Source organism: Anas acuta, chromosome 1 (genome assembly GCF_963932015.1).
Source record: "Anas acuta chromosome 1, bAnaAcu1.1, whole genome shotgun sequence".
NCBI classification, from domain to species: Eukaryota; Metazoa; Chordata; class Aves; order Anseriformes; family Anatidae; genus Anas; species Anas acuta.
The window spans coordinates 140,181,775-140,208,852 of NC_088979.1; the positions used below are offsets into that span (position 1 = coordinate 140,181,775).

At 44.0% G+C, this 27,078-nt stretch overlaps 1 protein-coding gene across 3 annotated transcripts in view; it reads right to left on the reverse strand.

The window, feature by feature from the left end:
- The window catches only part of CECR2 (CECR2 histone acetyl-lysine reader), a 100,217-nt gene that overhangs the window by 48,432 nt on the left and 24,707 nt on the right, over positions 1 to 27,078 (reverse strand). For 2 of the 3 annotated variants that reach the window (XM_068660477.1, XM_068660486.1), the window contains exon 2: positions 3,998 to 4,092. The exons of the other annotated variant lie outside the window; for it this stretch is intronic. In XM_068660477.1, coding sequence (XP_068516578.1) covers positions 3,998 to 4,092 — 95 coding nt within the window. The remainder of the gene's footprint in view (positions 1 to 3,997; positions 4,093 to 27,078) is intronic. 3 annotated transcript variants of the gene reach the window in all.

Consider the following 27,078-nt stretch of genomic DNA (forward strand, 5'->3'; position numbering starts at 1 on the left):
AAAGTGGCAGCCCCTAGGGACTATGCAGCTGCCCAATTTATATCAGAGAGATTCTGAAGCAAGCGTGAGCGTTTTTTCAAACTGCTTAAAAAATTTGTGTATAAACCCAAAATTCTATGGAGACTTCTCTCCCTTGTCACTCCCCACTTTCCAGGCAGCTGCATTTTGAAACAATTAAAAGAAAACACACGCTTCCAAGTCTGTGCTTAAGAGCTAGAGGTTGGAAAATGTATGGGTAAACTCACTGACATCAAACCAAATTGTGCCTATAGCATAAAACTTAGCAGAGAGATTGTAGAAAAAGCTTCAAGGGTATTAGTTATTATGTGGTTAGTAGTTAGATGATAGGGATGGTATATGAATACTACAAAGGACATGTTTTTTTAATGTTAATTTTTTGGTTTTTTTTTTTTTTTAAACAAACAAACAAACAACAAAAGCTGCAGATCATGGCACAAAATTATTTTGATCGGAATGAAGAGAGCAAAAGGGAAATTGTTCTGGCCAAGTCTTCTAACCACCCAGTGCCAGACAAGAACAGCCACTGGGTCATTGTTAAAGATGGGGGAAACCAGAAATGCAGACTACCATCTTTTGGTTCTATACTTCTACAGTGCTTAACACACCAAGAATCAGGTCAACAAAGGGTGCTCCTAGCTGCTGTCATTATGATAGGTAACAATTTGGAAAATAACGTGTGGCATCTCATTAAGGAATCTCAGTAGTTAAAAGAAGATATCCATAACTCAAATAAAGTTCTAAGCAGACAGTCAGGACTCCTTAACCATCAAGCAAGGTAAAAAAGTGCCTCTCCTGTACATAATTCCTTTTAAATAAGTCTGTCAAAGAATATCAAAATCAAGGCAAAGCTGCAAACTATACTGCTCTACTTCAAAACCAAGAATCACAGAACCCTATAGAATTATTAATATTTTTTTTCCCAAGTAATAAGCAAATCAAATTAAAGTATGTTAAATTGTGTATTAGAAGGGCTCTCACAGCTAGGTTCCACTTCCAAAATTACTTGAGAGCACATTATAATTAGCAAAGGTATGTGACAGTTTTATACCCCTTTATGATGCATGATTAAAGCCAGGCAACCCAGCTCAGCCGTAAGTTCTGCATGCCGTCAAAACAGATGTGACAAGAACTGCAATCTACCCTCAGACAGACTGTGAGAAAACATAGACAGATAACATTTTGGCCATCAAAGAGGTAAGACGCTACACAAAATTAATTAAAACTCAAAAACCCTCTGAGAAGTAGCTAAACTGTATTTTATATGGAAGTTATGTTAAGCATCTTGTGCTTAAGCCTCAGTGCCCCAGCCTGAAACCAAGAATGAGAACAAGCTCCTACCTTCCCCTCCTAGGTGCAACAAGGAACAAAGTTTACAGCCTAGAGATTAACAGCTCACAGCCTCAGCATAAGGATACAGAGCACAAATGACTGTAGAAATTGCTCTTGTAACGCCACTGTGATGGACTGTGATTGCTGATTTTTCCCATGCAAGACAAATACCTACTGTTTGCAACAGAAAAATACATTGGGTCCTGGCCCATTTAAAAAAAAAAAGCCAGATTTAAACACATCTTCCACACAAATTCTGCCTCTTACATTTGCACATCCTTGTCCACTGAGCACTCACTCGAAGCTCAATTAGAGGTTCAACTGCTTGCCATTAAAGGAGGAAAATTTTAAGAGTGGGAAAGCTGTACATGAGCCAAGGCTCTTGAGCCCAGCATAGAGGGAACAAAGGTGTTAGAAATAAATGTGTAAGGAACAGTGAGAATTTTAGGCTTCAAGAGTGCACTTTTTGGATAAATACTCCATAGTTGGTTGTGTAAGCATGAAACAAACAGCTGGATAAGTATGTTTCTGAGAAGCATAACCACGCCACCATTTTCACTTTCATTTATCTACAGATTTCTGACTAACAATTAGTCTAAGCTTAGACTAACTAGGCTAGGATTAAGATTCAGACCAAATCTTAATACTACTTCTTTCATACCATCCCTCTGCATATGATACCTTTCCTTCTGTTTCCAGGTACCCCTCCTATTGCTTCCATCGCAGGGCTTCCAAACCCACCTCCCCAAAGTCCCAGTAGCTTCAGACAGTTTCCTTAATACATCCCTTCAGCCATTCCTACCACACTGCTCCTGCTCTGTTCCCATCTCCTCTGGGGAAAACACTCTTCTCATTACTCCCCCAGCCATGGGTTTGTCCCCTTCTGCAGGAGGTTTTGTAAGGCTTTTGCTAGTTTGGCCTTCAGGGACCCTCATGCCTTCCGTAGCACAACATTTTGGGTAAGGCTTAAGTTCTCTGTACCTTCACACAGCAACAGCTCTGTGGGTACCTAGCTCCATTGCACGCACACTGCCTAGGCTGCAGAAACATGCTTGGGTTACTGCCTCTTCCTTCTGCAGTGACATTATCTCCTTGTATCTTTTGCACCTCATTGCTAACCAAGGCTGTATTTACACACGCAAACCGGGACCTACACACAATATTGAATAACAACACGCTGCTGGAGCTGCTGGGTGAGTCATGTTGCTGTGCATGAGCACATACACACGTATGTGTGCAAACTTCCCCAAAAGACAAACAACTTGCCAATGCCTAACAACTCACTCATGATTCATGCCTGATTTTTCTTAATTAAAACAGCTGAGAAAGGGAAGGCAATTAAACAGTGCAACTGCTAAGTGGACAGTCCTAAATCTCAAGAGTTAAGGAGAATCTCAGAATGCCGAATTTATCAAACTCGAATACAAATCGTCCTCCACTTCTACAAGGGTGAGCTGGCTGGTTAAGGCTGGGAAAACAGTTAAACCACTACCTTTCTGGGGTTTCCAGTGTGAAGAAACAAACTCAGCATGTTTATAAGCAGGTTTGTATTGCTCTGTGGCTATCTCAATGAAGAAGGCATATACATGATTGTATATATCATGATACATCACTTTACAGTCAAGCTTCTCATCACATCAATTTCATTCACAGACACTAAGTGCAGTGCAGCTGCCTGGTTCAGGCCCCGATATACACTCAGGATGACTGTCAACACATCAGTGCAAGAGAAACTACCTAATTGGCAGATATCTTTTTTGGTTCAATATCATCAGTTAATTCCAAATAGCATTCTCAGTGCAAGCACCTATGGTTACATCTACGTACCAGCACAACAGGGGAATGTTACACAGCAGAATTGTTTAACACCTCTTCTAAGCAACAGCAACTGTTGCCAAGCTGTCTTCATCTCCCCAGTTATGCTTTGCTATTAACATGATTCACAGGAGAAGAACAAATAAAAAGCACCGCAACAGGCCTTTGTTATCACTGGAAGCACGTTGCACTGTGTGAGCAGTGACCCTCTAAAGAATGATGTTTACAAAGGTCTCATTTTGGGAAGCTACTTAGGTGGACACTAACAAAGTGTCTCTGGATGCTGAAACATCAAGAGAACATGTTAAAGCACTTTACAGTGTCCTGCAACTGAACTGTTTTCAATGCTCCTCTTATTTCCAAAAAAAATTACAGTTGTCTCTCTGTAAAGCAGAGAGAACTTCCACACAAGTGAGGTGGCTGCACAGCAGCAAGTGTCTACACAACATACATAAAATGTTGAAGATGTGGTAATTTGAACTCTTACTGTGGCATCACTAAATCGACCAAGTAGAGTTCAGAGCATAAGAGCAGTTGTGAGTGTGCATTAGTGCTACATCAGAGCATCAAACAGGTTTGCATGAGATACAATATTTTTATTTTTTTTTCCCTCTCGAAGAAGTTTGCTTATCAACGCGTCTGTAAAATTGAAAACCTGCAACTCAGCCTTGGAAGAGCTGGAATTCCCTTCCACTTAGTAAAGAATCTGGCCTGATTGCTGGTGACTGCCGATCACTGCTATGTCATCACTCCAAAGCTGTGAAACATCCCCGCGACTGTGTTAATTAGCTCCCCTTGCAAAGCGCTTAAGCCACAGAGCGAGGTTACTCACGTGATGTCCCTGCGCTGATAGCAACCTTGAAGAAGGCAGGCGATCAGGTCGCTGATAAACTCCACATCATCCCTGTGAAGAGCAGCTTCCAGTTCCTAATGAGCAGAAAGGAGAGAAAAAAATGCCACCCATCAAACTAATTCCTTAGAACACGCTGTTAGTTTATTAGGACCAAAAAGAGCCAAGCAGCCTAAAGTACGCGCACAGCAGCAGGGCATACGCTGGGTAAGCCGACCTTCCCCATCGTTAAAAATACTGCTATTGCCTCCTCACCACAAGAGTTTATGGGGAGACCTTGAAAAGCTTTTACTCAATAACACTCTCCAGCTTTTGTCTGTAAACAGAAAAATATGGTTCAGTGAGGTTAAGATACTACAGCCTAATAAGAGACCCATGATTTCTGCTGTGTTCAGCTGACAGGCAGGAACCAACAGTTTCATTCTCCTTTGTTTTCCCACTTATGGCAACTACTGAGTTCATTTAAAAGATTTGCTCAGAAAGTGAGTCCCAAAAAGCCACTCACACGGAGAAGCACAAATTTAGATGGGTATGCAGAAATGGGTGAAAGCTAGCAAGCAAGTGCCTCAAGGAAATAATCAAAATGCCTGCTTTTAACTTATTTCTCTTCATTTTTTTTTCAATAACGGAGAGAGAAAGGGTGGAGGGATGTCAGACCTCATGACCTGGCCCCAAAGCCTCAACCCTTCACAGAGCAATGGAGAGTATTACAGCTTATTTCAGCACAATAGAGTTTGTATATAGGTGTGATGCAGAAACTCGCCAATAAAAAGGATAAACTTCTGAAATGCAGTTGTTTAAAGTTATGCAAAGTTTGTGTTTTTCAGTTAGCAATTTCAAGCTTTTCATTTTTCATAATGCTCATAGATTAGCTACAGTTTTATTCATATTCCAGAAGAATCACTCATGGTAAGAAAATCCACTTCCTATAAGTGTGATCATCAGCAGTTACCTTCATAATAAGATTTAATATGGATAAACAACATAGCCATAAGAAGCTATTCTTTTTGAGATTCAGAGTAAATAATGGATTGAATACAAATTCCTACTTGAATGTTACTCCACAGACTGTTACACAAACGGCTAAGCTAATGGCTACAGAATAAAGGTTAATGGCCAGAGAATAAAGGATAAACGTTTTGGCACTTACCCAATAAAGAAGGGAAAGTGCTTTTTTATTAGACCGCAGTAACTGCGGTAATAAAATTATTGATAATAGATTGCAGATTAAATGCTGCTTGTAGTTTTTTTTTATTGGAAACATATTAATGGCACATATTCATTATCAACACCACTCTTATTTACCTCTCGCATAGTACCCAGAGCAATTCATAACCAGAAGCCTGGCACCTGCCCTGTGAAGCATGTATTAAACACATCTATTATATGGGAAAACTTAAGGCAGAGAAAGGACAAGGGGCAGCCCAACCCTGACACAGCATCTCTGCCACAGAGGTAGGGAAAGTCCCAAAAATCTCGGTCCTGGCCTTTAGAGGACTACCCTGCCTAACGAGAAGTTAATGCAAAAACTACAGTTACTGCTTGCCATCGCTTAGGTAGAGTGATGTTATTGCTATATAAACAGCAATCATGCTATGTAAATAATAATTACCAAGTGAATTCACTCGGTAAGCAGATAGTATTTTGGAGGCATTGACTTCTTTTGTTTGTAAAGGACTTTGGTGGTCATCTGCACTCTAACAAAACACACCCGACAGAGGGGGGAAAAACATATATGATGTGCTAAAGCATCCCCGGTTATGTTCAAATAAGTTATCACAATGAACTTGTGAAAAATGACACACAAGGAAAGAGAATAAAGGGGAAAACAGTGAGCCTCCAGTTCAGGATATCCCTCCCCCTTTCCCTCACCCACAGTACATTTGTGCACTAAAGCCGTCAGTCACCAGCCTGCCTTTGCCAAGATGTGACAGCCTTTTGTACGAAGGGATATTTAAATTGCTTCCCGTGAGCCCTTTCAGCCTGCTGTTTGACTAGCACTCATTAAACAGCAGCCACAATCCCCTCAGATAGCCCTGTATCACCAATGATTGTTTTCCAGGCCCGGCGGTGACCTTTACATTTTGGGAGCCCGCAGGTCGCTGGGGGAGATAGGGGACATGCCTCAGGCGCTGGGCGAGGATGGACACAGGGTGGAGCGGCCTCAGCTGCCTCCCCTCGGCCACCTCTGGGTCATTATTTGGCTGGGGGTGGTTAATTGTCTTAGAAAATGGTGCTGACACACTGCCCTGTCCAGCTTTGGTCTACTTCTCTTGGGGTGCTACTTGTGACAGGACAGGAGCAGAGAGGTGCGTTCATTTCCCAGCGATGGGTCCTGTGGTCCCATTCAAATCAGTGCTGCCATTTTCTATCCACACGCATTTCTCTGGCTTTCTACCCCAAAAAAGGTCTAAATGCTGAATTTTTCCCACATGCCCAGGGTACTATGGGAATGCCAAAGAGCACGACACGATGCAGATCTCTACATCTCAGGACCACGAACAAAGAGTTTGGATCCTCTTGGGTTCCCAGCCCAGACTGTGGAGGAGGAGGAAGAAACCTTGCTTTTCCAGTCCTCCCTCCAACAGCAGCCAGCAGAGTGGCACGGAGCAGAGGTGGGCAAAGGACTCCCAGGAGAAAGAGGCCACCAAGCCCTGGGTCCTGAGGGCAAGGCCTGCCCCTGGGCACCAGTCCCCGTGCTCCGGCCGGGCCAGGGCGAGCGCCTGGGCTTCCTCCCCGCCACCATCCCTCCCCCCGGCGCCTGCAACCCTTTTGTTTTTCCCCTTTCTCTTTGAGCACTGAGCTGTGAGCGCAGAAATCTGAACCTTGCCAAAACGCTTTGGGGACAGAACAGAAAGGAAACAGAAGAGGCAGCAAATCAGCGGAGGAAGGGAGGGGGGGGGACACACACATCTCCTCCTCCTCCCGTAGCTGGAGAGAGAGCAACAGACAGGAGAAAAGCAGGATTCTCCCCCTCTCCAGCTGGCGTCACACCTCATTAGGGAAAAGCCTGTTTAACGTCTTTCCCTCCCCCAGCCCCGACTAAATCCCCTCTGAGTCATGCAGTGGCTGTTGGGAAAAGGCGGCCGCAGGAGCAAGGGTGACCACCTCGCCCGGGAGGCGCGCTGGCCCGCAGCGGGGTGAGCGGGGCCGAGCGAGAGGCCACGAACCCGGCCCTCTGCTCCCTGGGAAAGGAGCCAGCAGGGTGGGCTCCAGCTCCCAGCACGCTGCTGGGGAGGGATGGCCTCACCGAGCTCCCGGTTTCGGAAGACGGGCTCCAAAATCGCAGGGAGGTCCGGCACGTGTCGCGGCACGGCTGGGCGCGGAGGTGCAGGGCCACGGGTTTCAGCTCCGCGCTGGAGCTGAATCATCCATGGCTGGATCTGGTGGACATAAACAGTTTAAGCATGGCTAAGCCTCGTCCAAGTTAGCCACCAGTTTAAAAGCCCAATCCCCTCAGCTCTATTTCTATACGGCTGCCGTTATCAGCTTTCCACGGCAATGCTCCCAAGTGACTCAACAGGCTTTTGCTGAGGGGTTTAGCAGATCACCGAAAGCCACCCGCGTGGGCCGAGCTGAGCCAGCCCCAACTCGTGTGCTGAAATTTCTGCATTGCTGCTAAACGAAGCCAGGACGTCCTGTCCCCTCACAGATAATTAACGAGGGCAGGTACCCAGGCAAGAGTCTGGCAAATTCACGGCTTTCGGAAAGTGTGAAAAGAAGAAGGGTACAGTCACCTAGATGGTGCAAGGAGGGGAGAAGTCAGCTGCAGGTCTGAAGCGCTTCCAACAAGCACCATGTGTCCCTGCTGTCCCTGAAGAAGCAGTGGCTCAATATGCAGGATGCAGGGGCTCTGGGAGGGACCCACTGTCCCTCCTCAAGGCATCCCGAAAAGAAGAGCACGATGCCCTCCTTTTGGTGTGATGGGCACCCAACTGATCTGCCTGAAATGTCAGCAAGAGGTGAATGCAATGACAACCAGGATGCTGTCCCAAGGCTGAGGTGACAGGCTTCAGCTACACCACAGGCTGCTTGCTGTGTCTGCCCCATAGCAATCCTGTTGGTCTATCCATGGTGCTTGGTCCCTGCACTGTACTGAGCTTGCTTACAAATCCCCCCTCCGCAGCCAGATCCTCTTCTGCAGCCCAGTACCATGCAGTCCTCGGATGCGATTGCTGCCGTTGTATGGAAATAGTGCTCAAAATATGGACCCCATTGAGGCTGCCAACCTGGGGTGACAGAGAGGGTGTTGCACTCAGGAGTGCACACAGCAATGGGTTTAGATGGCTGCAGTAAAGCAGCTACGGTTTCTGGTCCTGATGGAGTCTCCCAGCCACATTATCTTAATTTCAGCAGCTGGCTGGAGGCACCATCCATTATCCAAATATTTGAGAGGAGATTACACTCCCAGCCTCACCAGTCCCGGGGACAAAGATGCTGCAGAAACTTGCATGGCTCCCTCTCTGTGCAATGCCCCAGGGCTGTACGGATTCCTGAGCAAAAAGTGCCCCTGGCTCCTCCAGTCTGTATTTGTATCTTGGGGAGAGGGTTGGCAGCTCCCCTCAGGGAAACATCGTCTTCTGCTTGTCCCCAGGGGACCACAAGCCAAGCTGGTCTTCTATGGTAGCTTCAGGGGTGCAAGGTGAGGGGATTCAATGATACTTGGCACTGCAAGCAGCCTCTTATCTGAGACATCATGGTGAAAAGCACACACCTGATTGAGAAGAAATGCCCTGCTAGAAAGGGACTATACTTTAGGGAGGGTAAGGCAGGAGCAGCAGAGGTTTTCCTCTTTCTTAGGTCAGTCCTTACTGTCTGCCAGTGCCTTCAGAGACCTCACTACGTTCCTCCCTCGCCTTTCTGTAAGCAGGCTTTGAAGGCTATTTCAAGCCCCTTGTAAATAGGAGCATAATGTTACGCCAGGGCCAAGCAGAGGTGTGAGATGACAGCTTTATTCTAGGGAGATGGTTATAAACAGAAAGCCAGGGAGAATTTCTTGTATTGCCTCCACATTATGGCTCCTTGCAAAGACCAAACCCCAGGGTGCTGGCAGGGCAGTAGGTAGCCGTAATCTTCCTTTTCCCCTAGCAGCTCCCTTCAGCTAAGGACAGGGCTGCACAAACACTGTATTCTCCTCACTTCAGCCCAAGTAGGTTTCAAAATACAAACCCTTTCCAATTTCCATGAGCATTTCTGGTCAGGCTACAGCTTTCTAGGTTTGGTTTTCAGACATACCCTGGTTTTGTCCTTTAGCCTTTCTATCAGGATGCTTAAAAATCTGGGATGAGCACTAGAGTGCTGGTGACCCGAGACCACTACTGAGCTATCATCTATCCCGCAGCCCCAGAATGGTGGTGTCATCTCGTACTCCGTGCCAACCTGCTGCCTCTGATCCCCCTTGGGGACTGGGACCCTCCCCCCTGTTTGCACAGGGCACTGCAGCTTGCTCTGCAACTGGGATTTTTCACTGCCACACAATACAAACAAATATGAGCAGCTCACACTGGGTGGCTAAACAGTACTGAAAAGACATTTCAGAACGATCAGTCTGGTCTCCCTCACAGCCCAGCAGCCTACTGTTAATAATAACACTTTCCTCTCCTTATAGCTCACCTTGCCTGCAGGGTAACTGATTTGGGACAAGAACTACATTCGTTGTGAGTTTTATGCACTGTCAGCGCTTCTATGATGTACAACTGCTGCTCATTTGGTTTCTTCCCCCTACAAAGTACCTTTTCAGATGGACAGGGTACATCTGAAGGTCTGGAGTAACAAGTGATTAGTTTCTGCTTAATAGTTACACATTAGTACTTTATGCCTCCAGAGGAGCTTTCATCCTAGAGCATCAAAGCATTTTAAAAACATTTAATAAAGCTTTACAGCACCTGTGAAGGAAAGGGAGGCACACACCCACGTACAGAGCAATTTTACAGATGGAGAAACTAACACAAAGCCCAGCGTCCTTACCAGGGACACATTTCATTCAGCAGCGAAGCTAAGAGAGAGCCCATAAGGTCTGACACTCAATGCCACTGCCATCTTTCTTTTTGATCAGTTTTATTAGCAGCCAACGCATTTGGAGATTGTGCTATTTTCCTCCACAGGATCATTTCTCCTTTTCAAAATAATCCCCTCTTCCTTCAGAGCAGATAATCTACATAATTTACTATAAGCCAGTTACGCTGGCTGAGGGGCAAGCATCACACAGGGCACCAAACTGGCTTCAGCATTGTGAAGAGACAGATTTCAGCCCCAGTAGAACAAATGGTCACCAGCCTGTGGTTTGCAGACCCTACAGAAGACTTCCAAGAGGCCCATAGAGGGCAATTAAGAAAAGCAAGCTCAACACCAGCATGCTTAAATTTCTAATCAGAGATCTGTGCCTTTACGGGAACAGTACTGGGGTCATGCCCTCAAACGAAACAAAACAAAAACAACCACCAAGCAAACCCCACAGAACACAAAACGCTCCCACATCGTAGCTGACCACTACTGCCCAAGCCACAAGTTCAACTCCTCTAGCTGAAAATAACCTCCAGATACAACAGCATGAGAGGAAACCGAGTCCACTCAAATTGCATCCTGTTTGCCTCTCTGTAAGAAAGGCACCATTTGTTACTGCCTAAAGGCTCTCTCCTGGTAGCTGCACAGGTACAGAACAACACACGCATTCAGATTGTTAACTTACTTGTAGACTTTACTGGTTTTTGCTTAGAATTCCCTCAAATGGGATGTTTTAGACACCCCTGACCCCCTCTCTCCATAAACGCTGGATTTAGTGTCCCCATTTACTAAGTACTACCAGTGGCTGAAGACTAAAAATTTTAGTAACTGTTTGACACCGTGCCTTGGCTGAGCGAAATCAGGTAGGCAGGAACAGTGCCAGCACAGCTACCTGCTCTTGACATTGTTTCTGGAAACAACATCGCCAGGCTGCCTATGGCACCTCCCCGGACGATTCGGCTGCACGATAAATAAAGAACAGCTGATCCTGCGATGTCACCGTCTCCTAGGGTAAGAGGCTTCCTGGGCACCTAGTGGGAGTTCTGCTAAGCTTTTAAGCCCATTGGCAACGTGGTGAACAGTCTGTAGCTCCAAAGCCAAGAGGCTCGAAGTAATAATCCGATTTCAAAGCTCCTCCTCCTCTCCAGCCAAAGGCAACAAGGGAGGATGAGATCAGACTGTAGATGCTCTTCATTTTAGGTCTGGCCATTGCGCTCATCTGCTCAGCATGAGCACGGGGAAGAGAAAGGATGAACGCCAAAATCTGGAATGGATTGCTTGGTGAAAGTTTCTGCAAAGATCTCAAGACTGACTGGGAAAATAACTTTTTAAAGGGAATTTTTGCCACTCTCCATACCTCCAGACTGAGGCATTTAAGGCCAACCTCCACTTTTCTAGTGCACAACCACCCAAAACTCCCGGACAATTTGCTCTCTGCCACCACGTACTGCTAATGCATGGCATTCAAGCTATGCAGCTGTTTTGCACTCGCGCCATCAAAGTTTTCCTGTAACAGTGAAGAGCAACGCTCCGGCGCTCACAGGGCTCCCCCACCCACCAGGATGCTATTAGCTGCTGCTAGATAAGCACATCATTTAAAAAAAACAAACAAACAAACAAAAAAAAACAACACTATTTTCTTGTGTGCTGAAACAAGCAAAAAGCACAGATCATCCTCTAAGAATTCAGGTGATTCCCTACAAACCCTTTCACCCCTTTGGTGAAAACGACAGCCTGGCTTTTGAACGGGGAAAAGGTTCCTGCTCACCCTTGCCTGAAAAAGCGGGATGAAACGGTGAAATGCATTAAGATTAAAAAAAAAAAGGCTGTAAAGCCTTGCTTTTCTCTTTAATCTGATCTCCCCAGCCAGCCATTCTTCTGACTCCCCTTCAGCTGCTGCGCTGAGTGCAGTCCACAGAGTACCCATCGCAAACAAACCCTGGCTTGTGGCTCAGCAGGGAGATTGGCCTTAAAGTGCTATCGGCACGAAAAATTCTTCCTCCTCGCTCCGGGTCAAACAAAAGAAAAGCTGGAGAGAGCCTGTAGCGACGCACAGGTACTTTGTGGATCTCTACCAGCACACGTGGCCGAGGGATGAATCTCGCAGTGTTGGGATGCTGAAATCCAAGTTCCAGCATTTTGATATTCATCAAGCAAAGAAAAAATTGCAAAAGCACAAAGTAGCTGCCTACTGGTACCCATCCTGATGATGTGGTCAGCCAGCCACCCAGATGTATAAACTGCCTGTTTGCAACAGGCCTAGTCTCAAGTCTAAGAATAAGCTTTAAAAATACACATCTATTCCATGGCTTATCAGTCTGTGGAAATGTAACAAACAGTCCACTTTTGTACTCTCAGATAACAGCCTCCACTGCTCCGGATAGCCAAAAGCAGCACCTTGCTTGTCTGTCAGAATCCAGGAGTTTCTTCCAAGCTTGCACAGCCCAGACATGCTTCAATAAAAATTAATGGCTTTTATACAATTTTTTATTATTATTATTGTAAGGAACACAGATGCTACTGTCTGAATGAGAGCTGCATACTCCCGGGGATAGGCTTGTCACAGGAAATGGTGTTCCAAGCCCACTGAATATGGCAGTGTGAGTCACAGCTCCTCACGCAGCGCTCTCTTTGCCATCTTTGTGGCGCATGGCGCCGCAGAACCCAGTATCAACATAAATACAAGAAGTGAGCTCTTTCAGTCCTCATAAACTTCAGTCCCGTCCAAAATCTGTATTCCATCAGGCACGAGGAAAAGCACCCCCAGAGCTTTTAAAGCTCAAAGCATCCCTCCCCAGCATCGGCTACCTAGCCCCCATCCAGCATTCGCTCGCAGCTGGCTGCCCAGCTCTGATGGGAATCCCACGCTCCCCGGGCACTCCTGCTCGGCACACAGACCTGCCCTGCTCCACTGAGCCCTCATCTTCCAGAGGATGCTGGTGAAAAACCCAGGGGGACCCAGCAGCGTTGCCTAGTGACCAGGGCGGCTGCCGGGAGCAGATGAGACGAGAGCCACGGACCCACAGGAATTCACATCCCACTCGCACAGCCGGGGGAGAGGCAGGAGGGAGAAGGGCCTGCTTGGAAAAACAAAGCCAAAAGCTAGGAGTGTGCAGGGGTTTTAGGCGGAAAGTCTGAACAGCCGCTTCTTGCAACATACTCGGAATAACTTGACGCTAGTACAGATGGGAGAAGCGCAACCACCCTGACCATCGGCCCTTGGCCGGAGGTGGCAATGAACTACCAGGTCTGGAAGGAGCCCAGCTCAGGTTCGTGTTTGCCAAGGGCAACGAAACAGAGCCCATCGTGCCTTCGGGGGACGGACGCTCCGTGTTTTACTCCACATCTGGCACTGCTGCTCTATAAAGAGGTGATGGAGTGTTTGTAGCTCTGCCTTTCCAGCACACGGGATGAATATCGTCTTCAACGTACACGCCATACAGAAATTCCTCTAGCTCAACTCGATGCTGCATTTACAGCCAATAAATTTACAGACTGTTACAAACACTTGGCTATTTACGTAGTAATTGTTACTAGCCAGAAATGGCAAGTTGTTGCTAATGTTAGTAATAATTATGTTTATAAACATTAACGCTAACTACACTATTAAAACACATGTTATAAACAGTGCCAAATAGTGTCATAATTTGAGAGGACAGTAAACTATTGCCCAGATGCACAAGAAACTATGTCTATTGCTGTAACACTTATCCTACAGGCTGTACTTCACAGTACATTTCTCCTCTCCCAAATTCTTCCTTCACATTCAGAGTAAGAAGAAAAATGCAGACTTCTTCCATCACATTTTTAGAAATGAAACAAAGGTCTGTTACATCTCTTACACCTAACAGCCAGCTTTGTCCCTGAAATTCAGCGATGACACTGGATTATCCAGAGATCCACGCAGAACGCTTGGGCTGGATGAAATAGCTGATCTGCCTGAAGCAGGGAAAAACAACGGTAACAGATAATTACATAACCAGCTTGTGGAAGTGTTATTAGTAGAGGATGGGATCAGGAAAGCCCTGGCCTTTATTCTCACTTCATGCATTCAGTGATGAGAGCTAAACTTGTCTGTCTGTCTGTCTCTCTCCTCCCCCTCAACCAAAAAGCCAGATAATCTTTACCCAGCCCTGTAAAACACTCGCAATCTTTGAGTAAAAGCAATGTTGAGATTAACGCACTGCTACTTCTCAAATACGCTGTGTTCAATGGAGATAACAGAATAATACTGGATTTTTTTTCCTCTCTGCAGTGTGTTCAGATAAAGTAGCTCTAGGACTCGGGGGTAAATCCTGAAGTTCAACATTTTGGTTTGAAAGGACATTTCCAGTCATTGGCTACTGGAATTCAGATCTTCAGATCTCGACTGAGTGATAAAATACAATAAAAAGAGCTTTGCTGGTAGGTATCTCTCTCTTTCTTTCTGTCTCTTCCTTTTGAGGAAGCAATGGAATCATCAGCCATTCTGTATATTAACTAGGAAAAGCAAAAAAAAAAAAAAAAAAAAAACAAAAAAAACCACACATGTGGACCTTGTTCTCGGTTATCTGCAACTGGACATCTCTGGAAATCTTTCCCCATGAGTACAGCTTCTTCCTCCTTTCTCAGAAACGATAGACAGAGGCATATCCAAGCAGGAGAAAAATTAAACTAGTGGCAACAGACCTTGAAGGTCTGACAGTGACCTGCAGCACTAAGGTCTTCGGAACTGCTTTCATTTGCCAGAACATAAATTAGAGTCTTCACTAGGTACAGCACCAGGGTTAATGGGAGCTTTATAAAGCCTTCTTTGAACGTACAGATTATCCTTTTCAAAAAAGACTAATCTTGGGGTTTAAAGTACAGTACCGGGAGCCAGGAAACCTATTCCCATCTTTGTCAGGCTGGGTGACTGCAGGCAACCCACTTGACTATTCTCTGCTGTACCTCAATGCACTCAAAATAGGGACAAATACCTAAGTCTCCCATGAGGCTTAATATTTGTAAAACAACGAGAACCAGCTTAACTGTTCACAGATCTCCCTATGCAAGAGAGGATGGCAGACTCTCTTTTATACAGGCTTGCTTTAAACTCTCCAAACAGCAAGTCCCACAGATAACAGCAAGGACAGCTGCACCAGGCAGCTCATACACTCAAGAATCCCAAATTTCAGCATTGAAACATTAAAATCTTTCAGCGATCTGACACACTTCCATCCAAAGGAGGTACCCAAAAGGAACAAAACTGGGGAACAAAAGATCCTAGTTGGGAGAAAGCCATGCTGGCCCAGCAACTCTCAGAGAACAGCCTTCCTCTACAGGACCTGATTTCACTGTGAGCACATTACATACAGCTTAAGAAGACAACAAAATTAATTCATATATATATTTTTTAAAATCAATTGTTTCAAAAGAAACATACAGAAAAATATCAAGTGCATGATGAAGCAGAGCATTCAGCACAAGAAATGCCAGCCACTACTTTGTTTTGGAGAATAAATTCATCCCAGACACGTCCACTATGAATGTCAATACTGGTTTAGGATATTCTTGCAGAAAGCACATAACGTTCACCCCCAAACTTCCCTAGTCACATACTCTTTGTATCGTGACTTTGATACATGTGCGTCATTTCAACTCTTAAATAAAACAATGGAGTCTAAGTCATTCATAAAAGCGGTCCACATAAATATTGTAGCTTTGTCATACTACCTTGCTTATTTAAAATTAGACTGTATGCTGCAGGAGCTGGGATTGATTGAAATATGACTGAGTGCCTAGCGAACATTTGGGTATAAAGGAACCCCATGATTTCCTTAAAAAAAAAAAAACTCCTTAAAAACTCCTTACCTGAGTGCACACAGAGCCTTCCCTGTGCTACGAACCACAACATCTGGAGGACTCACATCTCTCAAGACTGACTACAGCTGTTTTCTGCACACACTAACATTTTGATCAATGCACTTGTATGCTGCTAGCATTCAAAACATCTACTTGCCCATGGGCACAGGTGACTGTGACCTGGTCAGCCCCAGAGGACCAAATCCCTGTGTGGTGATGGGTGAATCCAATCCTGCTGTTGACGGGCTTCACATCGCTTGTGAACCAGCCTCACTAGTAAACCTTTAGCTCCAATGACTGCTCCTACCTCTTTTTCCTTCAGAAAGATACAGAAGTCTCAGGAAGCCATTTTAACTCTATAACCCCCATGCCACTTCCACCCAATGGAAACAAAAGAAAAAGCAAAGAAAAAAAATCACATTATACTCCACAGACCAAAAGATTTGCACTTCCCATTCCTCTGAAATAAGTTTTGTAAATAAAAATCCCTCCCATGCATTTACTGTGGGCAGCCTTAATCAACACAGGAGCATATCCACAGCCAGCAGTCAAGGAACAGCATCCAGAACTGTTTCCGTACTGATCCCTATCTCGGATGCAAAGAATTTGTTTCTCCCAGCCCGTAGACCTAAGAAATTAAAATCCCCCCAAAGTCAAACTAATTTTTGTGTAAACTGAGGTATCATAACTGTTTTATAATCAAAAGCAAACTTTTTTTTCCCCTCCTAGCAGCACTTGCAGAAGAGCTAAAGCAGATGCGGTGCTATTCTTTCTTTTTGAACACACACCCAACCTGCAGCCCCTGTGTGCTTGCTGGCGATGTGGAAGGTAAAGCAGTGAGGAACACTGAAGGATTAATTCTCACAACAGCAGAAAGCAGGAGTCCCAGCTCCTGGGGAGGGGTCACGGGGAACGATGAGCATGTCGACTGCATCAGCAGTCTTCGGACTTCCTTGCTGTGATTTTGTATCTTAAAGCTATCTTAAAAGGGAGCTATCCAGGAAAAGGGTGCCCCAACGACTCAGATTTAAGAGTGTTATGGGAGTTCTGTTAAACCCGCAAAGACCACGAAAGGGGATTATATGTGAAATAAATGCTGTGCGTGGAACAGCCTGGAAAAGCATAGCTGAGGCACAGTTCGCAGGCTGTTTGCTGGGAGTCACAACGTATTGGAATAGATTTATGATTTAGGTGTTTCAGCATTAGTTAACACCGATTAGCTCAGACCCTTGGAAAAACAGAGAGAGAAAGATTAAGCTTTTCTCCACCCCCGCCCCTCTCACACTTCCCTTGCCTGGCAGCAGGGTTTGCCAATTGTTTCTGTCCCTTTCTTAACATCAGAATGGCTCCGCACCACATGCACTAGAGGCAGATCACTCCACCAAGATAATCATAAACATTAGATTCAACAGATCATGCTTTAAGCACAATATCAGATACTCAGGTACAACAAATGCAAGTGTTTTAGTGAGATATGGTTAAATAGGATTTCATTTATTTATTTATTTGGCCCCAACTATAAAGATTATTTGGGACACAGAAAAGCTGACAAAGGGCTGAATTTGTTAACTTTGTCTTCAACCTCCATATAAGCCCAGTAACACACGTACAAGAGGACTTCATGCATCTTTACGGTATGTAAGCTCACAACCACCACGTGCGCTTCTCACAGATGAGTGTCGTGCCCAAGATCGCACAGGAAGCCCAACGCAGAGCTGTAAAACTGTGTCTGACAGCTCTCAGACCAGGCTTCTGACCACTGCAGCGTTAATCCACTTCTAATTCAGTTTCATTTAGCTCAGCTAACATTTATTCCAGTGGACTGTGGCATAGTATGAAGCTATACATTAGAGGAAGACATCCGATTTGGACTTGTCTATGAATCACATCTCTAAACATAACTGTAACGATGCAGCCTTTCAGGCAGTCATCACCCACAACCAGGGCACCTGAAATACTGCTGACCTGCCAAACTCAGCTCACCGAAGCCGAGCTCACTGGTCGAGGAGGACAGGGGAGGAGGACACTGAGCCCGCCTCACTGCACCTGCAGAATGCATGCTGCCAGTTCTGGCCAAAGTCCAGAGTCCACAAGGGAGCACCTCAACACAAAACCCAACTTTTGAAGCACTTGGAGGCCATAGAAAACCCTTTCTGTCAAAACCGTATGGGATACTACACTTTTAGAGGACAGAGGGAAGGAATCAGAGTAGTTTTGCCATTGTAACGGGGATACAGCAACCGCAGGTTATACTGCTGTGAGCAGAGCCCCCCTGCAATTCCTTGCTTGTGTTTAAAAGACGTGGCAATACAGGACTAGTGCAGAAAGGCACCCGATAGCAGACTCCTTTACAACAAACCCAGCCAGCACCACTCCTCCAAGACAACCCCGGACAACCACTTCTGAGCTGACAAAACGTACAACGTAGGCAGCAAACATGATGCACTTGGTGCCTCTCCAGCACCGCGTGTGTGTTCGCCGCTCGCGGAGCCTACGTACAATCAAGCGCGTCTGGAAGGCAAACACGCCGTACATCTGCATGGCGGGTCCGACACAGACAAGAAACAGACTTATTATGCATAAGTTACACAGATCATCTGAGTGATTTCTATCCAAAAACTCCCAGACAGGGACACAGGAGGCCCCAGACTTCCCTGGACTGTTTCTGAAAAACCTGCAGCGTTGCCTTCCTTGGGATGCTACTCACACTGTGATCAGATTAAGTTCTGTTAATATAAGACACTTAAACAGCACAAACTGGAGCTAAACATGAAATTATCTGCACTGGTGTAAAATTATACCTTAATGCACACAGAAACCAGATTAGAAGACAGATGGTGAAGAGGAAAAGGAGAAAGAAGAGTGGATTGGATATACATATGTGGATTTTCATTCTGTGAGCTTGGCACAAGTCTTGGAGGCATTTTTTATTTCCAGCATAATAGAAAGTTGCCTGACAGTGCTGGTACACTAGATAAGGGGAAAAAAGAGAGCAGATGCTTTTGAATGGCTTTGTAGTAGTATGAATCTGGCAGGAATTTAGAGATCAAGGTAGGTAGAAGCAATGGAGGAAGGAAGCTTTCAGATAACAGCAGAAGCATAAAAAAGGGAGAAGCAAGAGGAAAAAGGAAATTCTGGTGAAGCAAGAGTAACTCAGAGCCCAGATCATAGGCAAAAGTGCATGAGAAACGCTCAGCAGAGATGCAGCTTGGGCAACAGTGTGCACAACTCTGAAAGGGGCAATAGAATGGAAGCTGTCAAAAGTGAATTAGTAATAATAGGCAAGCCTAGGAAAGGCTTGTAAAATAGTGTTATACCTCTAAACAGAGCGTATCCTACACCTTGAACACTACACGCAGTTCTTGTCCCCACATTTGGAAAAAAAAAAAAAAGAACTGGAAAAGCTAGAGCTGAGCACCAGCAATGATCAAAGGCATGAAAGCTTCTGCAGGAAAAACAATTTCACAAAACAATGAAAGATTATAAAACCAGAAATGGCATTGAGAATGAATGCTTGTAGTCCCTTCTGAAAAAGGGAACGGACAGACACCAGATGAAATTACCATGTAAAAAAGAGACACTTTGCACAAGCAATAAACCATCTATCTGTCTCTTTGCCATGGAATATTATGGGTGCTAAAAGCGCATTTGCTTTCACAGAAGAAACAGGAAAATTATCAGAATTAAAAAAAAAAAAAAAATCCATCAAGGACTGTTAAATAGAAAAGGCAGTTGTTGAGCTGCAAATATGAGCCAGAGGCTGAGAGCACAGCCTAGGGAAGTATCATTGCTCAATTGCCCTACTCTGACACTCTTCTCTGGGTATCCGCTGTACAACAGGAGACAGGATGCTGGGCTAGACAGACCTTTGATCTAACCCTGCGCATCCATTCTTGTGCACAAGGCAGAAAAGGGTTTACATTTCATGCAGAATCGGGCTGAGCATAGCAAAGTTCGAACAGGAAAAAATGTGATTTAAATGGCAAATGCAGAAAATGCTGGCTGCCTAGAGTTGAATGTCACAGAAGAGGGAAAAACACAAAGGTCCTAAAAAAATCTTGTTATGGCATTAAAACTGTAGGAATACAGTTTTAATAGGGACGAAACTTTTCATGGCAAGTATATATATGAACACAGAAAAATCAATTTCAGGTGTATAAGGGAATAGAGATATGATTTCACATGACTTGGGATGTAAGCAGGTAGAGGGAAAAAAAGAGGGGATAAAAGAACAGTATTGAAGAAGACTCCCAACATGTAAAAACTCCACTCTTCTCCAATGCCTCGAGCTATAAGCAGAGACGAGAGAAAGATGAAAAATGCAGTTTGACACGCTTGTTCAACTTCCAAGAGACGAATTTCAGATGAGGCAGTGGAGATGATCATGTAATTAAGGTACTGGACAGGCACAGAGAGATCAGAGTTCATTTCCCAGCTGCACCACAGACTTCCTTCATGATGTTGGGCATTTCACTTTGTTGTTCCATAAAACTAAGAAAATATTTTCTTAATGCTGAGGAAAGCTGCGAGGCTGAATTCTTTAAACATCTGAGATGCACTGTAGTGTCTGAAGGAGCATAGCTGGGATAGCAAATGCTGAGCACTCACATTCCCAGGACCTTGTCTCACCAGCTACAGGGACCGTGTGCAGCATGGGATGCAACCACAAGGACCGGAGGGACAGGGGAAATAAGGGCATATCAGGATGTCAGCTCAGGGAAATTATACCTCGTGAGGTGTGAGGGGATGGGATACTGAATCCAGTTGAACTATAAGACATTGAAAGCCTGTTTACGGAACAGAAAAGTTCGCAATGCTTCTGAAAAACAACACTGCAAACAATGGGAAGGAGCCAGTGTGACAGCACAAGAGTGGGAGATGAACAGGATGATTGGGTATAACGTGACAAGTACTGTAACATCCAAGTCTACACTCAAGATGCCCTTGAGTATTTAGCAATAAAGAATCAACGCTCTGCCTAACATTTTCAAAGCTTTCTGGTTATTCCTCCTCACCCCCTACAATCTAGAATATAAACTTTAAATCATTTGAATATTAACCATATCATTAAAGGAAATATAAATAGACTCTGACTTAGGATAGCAACACTGGTGTAAGGTTATAAAAATCAACAATAGTCTTTTAATCTGTTGAAGCACTACACAAAAGATACAGTAATATCTTTAAAATCATTGTTATCTAAAACAAAACTTGAAATGACTATTAACAGTAAAAACTAGATGATTGGTAAAGCTGGGGAAAGTCTCAGATTATATTTAAAAAGCAAAACAAAACAAAACAACAAATATTTGCCAAAAGGCACAAAAGGACTCCCAGGCTGGCAGGGAACACAGGAGAAGCCCCCAGACCAGATCTTCCCAGTTGGATGCAAACTGAGCCTTGACACGCATGGATCCCATCTGCGAGCAGCACAGAGTACATGTTTCATTTCTGCTGATTCCCCTCACCACGGATGAAGTTTCACATGTAATTTGATGACAACACTGCCAGGTTGGTGCCACCTACCCTGCCGGTGTTGGCTTTTGGCTTGTTGGCAGCTCTGCAGCAGCTCCTCCCCATAGCTTGGTGCAACACAGCAGATCGGCCATTTCTTTGATCCTAAAACTCATCAGCTGTTTGAGTTTTCTTGGCTGTGCTCCTTCACAAATGGATCAGCCTTTCTCCACCCAACTTGTGGTTAATAGTGGCAAACCAGCACAGTGTATGGGAGCAGGTGCCAGGTGGCACCAGTGCTAACTCCAACCAAGGCACCACACCAAATGCACAGGAGAGAACCGAGCTATGAGCTTAAGAAACTTACTGCTTTTTTCCAATTCTCGAGTAAAAACTTTACATGAGAAGCTGAGATGTTGGCTTCCTACACACCTGAAGGTTCAGAGGATCCACAAGCAAGCAGGTCAGCTGGCTAACTCCAGTGCCATCCTTTCCATTCCAATTTTACCCAACAGCACTTCTATACAGATCACAAACAAATGGTTGATGCTGTAAATATGAAGAAATGGTTCTGATTTTGTAACTTAAGCTATTAAAATGAATCCAAGTAACTGTACATTAAAGCCATAAATTGCTTAAACATGTATAGAGAAAAAAAATTGAGTTTTATATAAAGCCTGAATTTGGCTATAAATCTGCAGTTCTTAGCAAGATCTGGAGATAATGGACCTTTGACTAACAAAAATGATTAAAAGCATTAAAATCATATTTAAATGAAGATTTACTGCTTGCTTGTTTAAATTAGAAAAAAAAACCTATGATTTTAACAAAGCTGCTTATGCTTCCCAAAAGCTTGAAGATGTTAATGGGTTATAATATAAGGATATTCAGAGCACCTTTTTAGAGCGCATCCAGAGAAAAAACCTTTGGAGAAAGGAGCCCCACAGGTCTGCAGCCAGGGTTTGTAGAGCAGGCGCTGTAAGCACACGGGGCAGCCTGCCTCCGCTGCCTGGAGTCACATAAAATTAATTTAAATTGGAAACAAACTGGCCCAGGTAGCACTCGCCTGGCTTTCAAGCAACACGAGAGTGAAGCGGCGTATTACATATTTCGCTGGCAGCCCGATCGTTAAAATTAAATAGGAGGTGGCAAAGCTGCAGGGCACGGCACTGCTACGCGTTCACGAATAAAAAGCAACAGTGGGCTTGGGAATTATGGACACTTATAAACCCTACTTTAGCACCTGGTAAAACGGCTCAACTGGGTAGTTATGACAGTTATATTAATGCGATACAGGAGGCCCAGATTAGCATGGTATTTACATAAGAAAAATAGGTACCTCCATATTTTCTGTAGGGAGTATCAAGACCAGTTAGGGGGAAAGCGGTAGATATAATTAATTTGAATTTTTCAAAAAGCCTTTGGTAATATTAATCACCACAGCCTATTAAGGAAACTAGTCATGGGGTGAGAGGTAAACATCTGTCAATAGATTAAAGCTAATTTAGAAAAAACGAACAGCATGAATAAATGGCCAGTTTTCAAGAGGGTTAATGGGGGAAGTCCCAGGGGCGGATACTATGATCAACATTTAATATATTAAATGATCTGGAAAGGGGCACAATATGAAACAGGGAAAAAAATTGTTGACAATACTGCTCTACGCTAGTTAAAAGCGGAGAGAATTGTGAAAGAGAAGCTGAAGGACCGACCCAAGTTAGGGCAAATAAATTTTAGTATATACAAGTGCAAGGTTATGCAAATTGGCAAGAAGAGTTTGAGCTAATTGTAGGCACGGATGGGTTCTACATTAATTGCAACCATTTGGAGAAAGATCTAAGTGCTCTTGTGGACAACACAGGGAAAACATCTGCTTAGTGTCCAGCCATTGTCAAAACCACAAACCAGATGTGTAGTTCCATATTAGAGAGAAATAAAGAATAATATGGAAAACAATTTCAGTCTCAAACGTTACATTCGACCCCTTTGTCTTCGTAATGAAACTAAATATCAAAATTGCAGAAAGAGCTGACAAAAATTAGAGCTCCAGAAAGGAGCTTGTCTAAGGATTTATTTACAAAACACATACATTACAAAACAGACCCGCTGGACTCTAGTGTATTGGATGGCCTACAATCCATAGAAGAAGATTACTGAACAAGAACCCTAATGATTTTCAAATTTCTGGGCTATGTTCAAGGGTGATAAGTAAGAGGTGAAAGGATCCAAGCATACGATACATAAAGCAGGCAAAGAAAGCCATCTGGATGCACTTATTCTCCATTCCCACCCCTTTTTTCTTCCAATAAGACAGGAGCAAGCAGTTGTCCAACTAAATAAGAGACAATAGATTTAAAAGCAATAGAAGAAAACACTGCTGCACCCATACAGACAGAACTCTTCTCTGCAAGGTACTTACTGAAGCAATAACCTCAGAAAGATCAAAAACCACAAAACATCAACAATGCCAGCAATTGGAGTAGAGAATTCTGTAGTTTTCCCACTTGGAAGAAAGATAAAATCCCACAAAGACAAGGTATCTAATATTAGGCATTATTCAGGACAGGAAACGAGAACAAGCTGGGCCAGCAGTCTCTTCCAGAACCTGCTCAGAAGGTTCAATGCGAGGAGGCAGACAAATCCTGGACATGAAAGTACCTCAACGTGAAAGAGGAAGGAAACGCCGAAGACGTGATTTTAACTTCATTGTGTGAGCAGCATTCAAGGAAAAGATGGTCTAAGTCACCAAAAGAATAGCTGAAAAAATGCTGAGAAATGGAGCATTTCATGTCCAAAACCTTCCTCAGCCTTCTCTAGACTCGTAGGAGGTGATATTAACTCTTTCTGCTGTCACCCACACTTCCATCCAAGCCAAGTAGGAGGCTTTTTTTGCCCAGGTCTTGCCTATGCCTGCATATTCATTCAGATCAACGAGAGGACTTTGAAGCAGCTGTTGTTGAACTGCATCATGCACAGACAAAATTTGGAGCGGACATTGTCACAGTGCTAAAAGGGTGACAGGCTGCCTAGGGCAGCAGGGAGGGCTATATTTCTGCCCCACAGGTCACTAACGTGGCCCACATCACACGAGTTTAGGCAAGGAGAAAGCTAGCCTGCATCCTTCACAACAAACACTAAGGACCATCTCAGATAGGAAGATCACTATGCATTTGCCATCTAATTCCTTCTCACCCCTTCCAGTAAATCCCAAGTCACTTGTTTAGTACTTAGTCCAATTCTGCCAAAACATTGCATGCCTGCTCTTCTGCTTTGTCAAATAATCCTGATGGCTGCTGAGATGAACACGCTGCTGATTCCTAACACTAATCAACCATCCCCTGCTTTCCAATTCACTTTATTAAGCATAAAATTCAGAGAGACAGAGGGCATATGAGATCCCATTTCTAATCCTGGACCATTTGGGGGATATCCTCTGTTACTTTTCTAACTATTTACCTAGTACACATGCCTCAAGCTTCCTGTATCTGCTTAGGAGCACTTCCTTGTGTTCAGAATCACTTTTCCCCCACTTTCAGCTCAGCCGATGATTTCTATCACCCGATTTCCTTGGCTCCCTTGATGTGTCCTTTACATACATGTAAGGCCCTGATATACTCAGTGCTTACCATCTTTCTCTACAATAGTATCATTTTTCTATTATTATTACTTTTAATACCCTATGATTTCCAGTGAGCTTTTTAATTTTTGGTGTTAACATTCAGAAACATGCACATCACACACACAGGTGTAGTCACAGAAAAGGAGAGGGGTTACTGCCAGTCTCAATAAATTTTATGGTATAATATTCCTTTATATGCAGCCTTTCCTTTCCTTTGTATTAATGAATATTTAAGATTAAAACATTACGCAACATATCATGCTGTTAGAGCCTATCTTGAACTGCTGGTCTGCTTTACTGCTCTAAAACATTCAAAATAAAATGTCAGGCCCACAACAAACATGACCTATTAGATTCACAAGATTTTATTTTTTAATGATAAACACTAGTGTAGGGAATCAAAATAACCCAGAGATAGATTTAAATCATATTTTCAAAGCATCTTCAAGAACTGAAATTTCAAGCACAAGAGTAAGTACTGAGAGATTTTGGTCAAAAGTCACAGGACATGGCACATTTGTTCTCACATCTTGAGTATCTCCACCAACTAGCTCTGGTTTAGATTATTTATATCCAAGCAGTATGGACTTTCCAACTTGAATTTCTTTATCTAACTTTTAATTTCTAAGCTCTTACACTTCTGAGCAATACTCCTTCAGCATTTTAAACATCTGTGGATTTGATTAATACACTGCCAGTTTCCTTCTCTGAATCATTAGTGAATTTAAGAAAAACTAATTGTCATCCCTGTGGCACCCTGATGTACATCCTCTCGCAGTGCAGCTTGGTTACTATTACAGGTTTGCCCAGGGTAGGGAAGGAGGACCTGAGGTTTTTTGGTCATTGCTTTTTCAGTTCAATATAAATTAGGCAACATTGAGACAAAACAAATGTTTTCCAGTAACAAAGTAGCATGCATTATCTACCTTAAATGACAGCACTAAATACAATGTCATATTAACGCTGCTTTACTTACATTTCTGAACCAAAGGAAACTGCACGAAGCATAAAACTAAAGGAAAGGCTACAAGCCAAGTTATTTTCCATCTGAAGAATTACTTTATCTATCTACATACTATTAACCAACATTAAGTCTCATTTTAAGTCCATTATAAAAGGCACTGCTTGTGCTTCGAACGTACCAGAGAAAGCAGCTGGCAGCTGAGGGCAGGTTACTGGAAGACGGGCCTCACGCAGACACACATTTTCTGGAAGCACACGAAGTGTCTGCAGCCCGTCCACAAACACCATACCATGCTCACTTTGTGCAGCACGTGATGTGGCAGCAGGACAGGGGTTGAGCAGCCCATTTTATTTTACTTCCCTTCCCACTGCTCATCTTGCTCTCTGCCTCCCTCCTTTGTGAGGGCAGCTCTGCCACCAGAAGACCTTGCCCTGATCTTGGTTGCTGGAAGACTCCAGGGGGACACGTGAATCCCTACAAGTTGTTAGCGTTTCCTTAGTGAAAACGTGGCACTGCATGACTCATCTACAGATTCATCTAGCAGATACTACTGCCAGAGCCAGACCAGAGGTCCATGTAGCCCAATATCCTGTCTTAGACAGTGACTAGCAGCAAATATTTGGAGGGTGCGTAAGAATGGTACAAGCATACCATAAGGCTCCCCCCCCACCAGCTTCCAGCAAGCTGTGGCTTAAGACTTCCTGTGCCAGAGATTCTATCTTTGTGTTTAATTGCCCTCGATGAACTTCTCTTCCATGAATTTGTTTAATTGCTTTTTGAACCTATCTAGACTTCTGGCATCCACAACATCCTGTGGCAATGAATTCCAGTTTAATCATGTCTTGCATGAAAAAATACTTCCCTTTTGTGTAGGAAATTACTTCCTTAAAAACAAAACAAAACAAAAAAAAACCCTACCACTAAGTAAGTCTACAACTTCTGGTAAAATATTGCCGGGGCTTGAAAAGAAATCACTGCATTCAGCTGTCCTCTCTGGCCCTCTGTAGAAGGTTACTGCCTGAATATTAGACAAAGCTGCTGGTGGAAAAGGTGAAATGCCACATGGCAATAGTAGAGCCCTATATGAACTGGGAACCTGCAGTCAATGAAAAAACAGGTAGGTTGCCTATATTCTGTTGAATGCACTTGAAAAATCCTAGATTTGTTCCTTGCTGTATAGCAAGAACAGGTCTACATTCT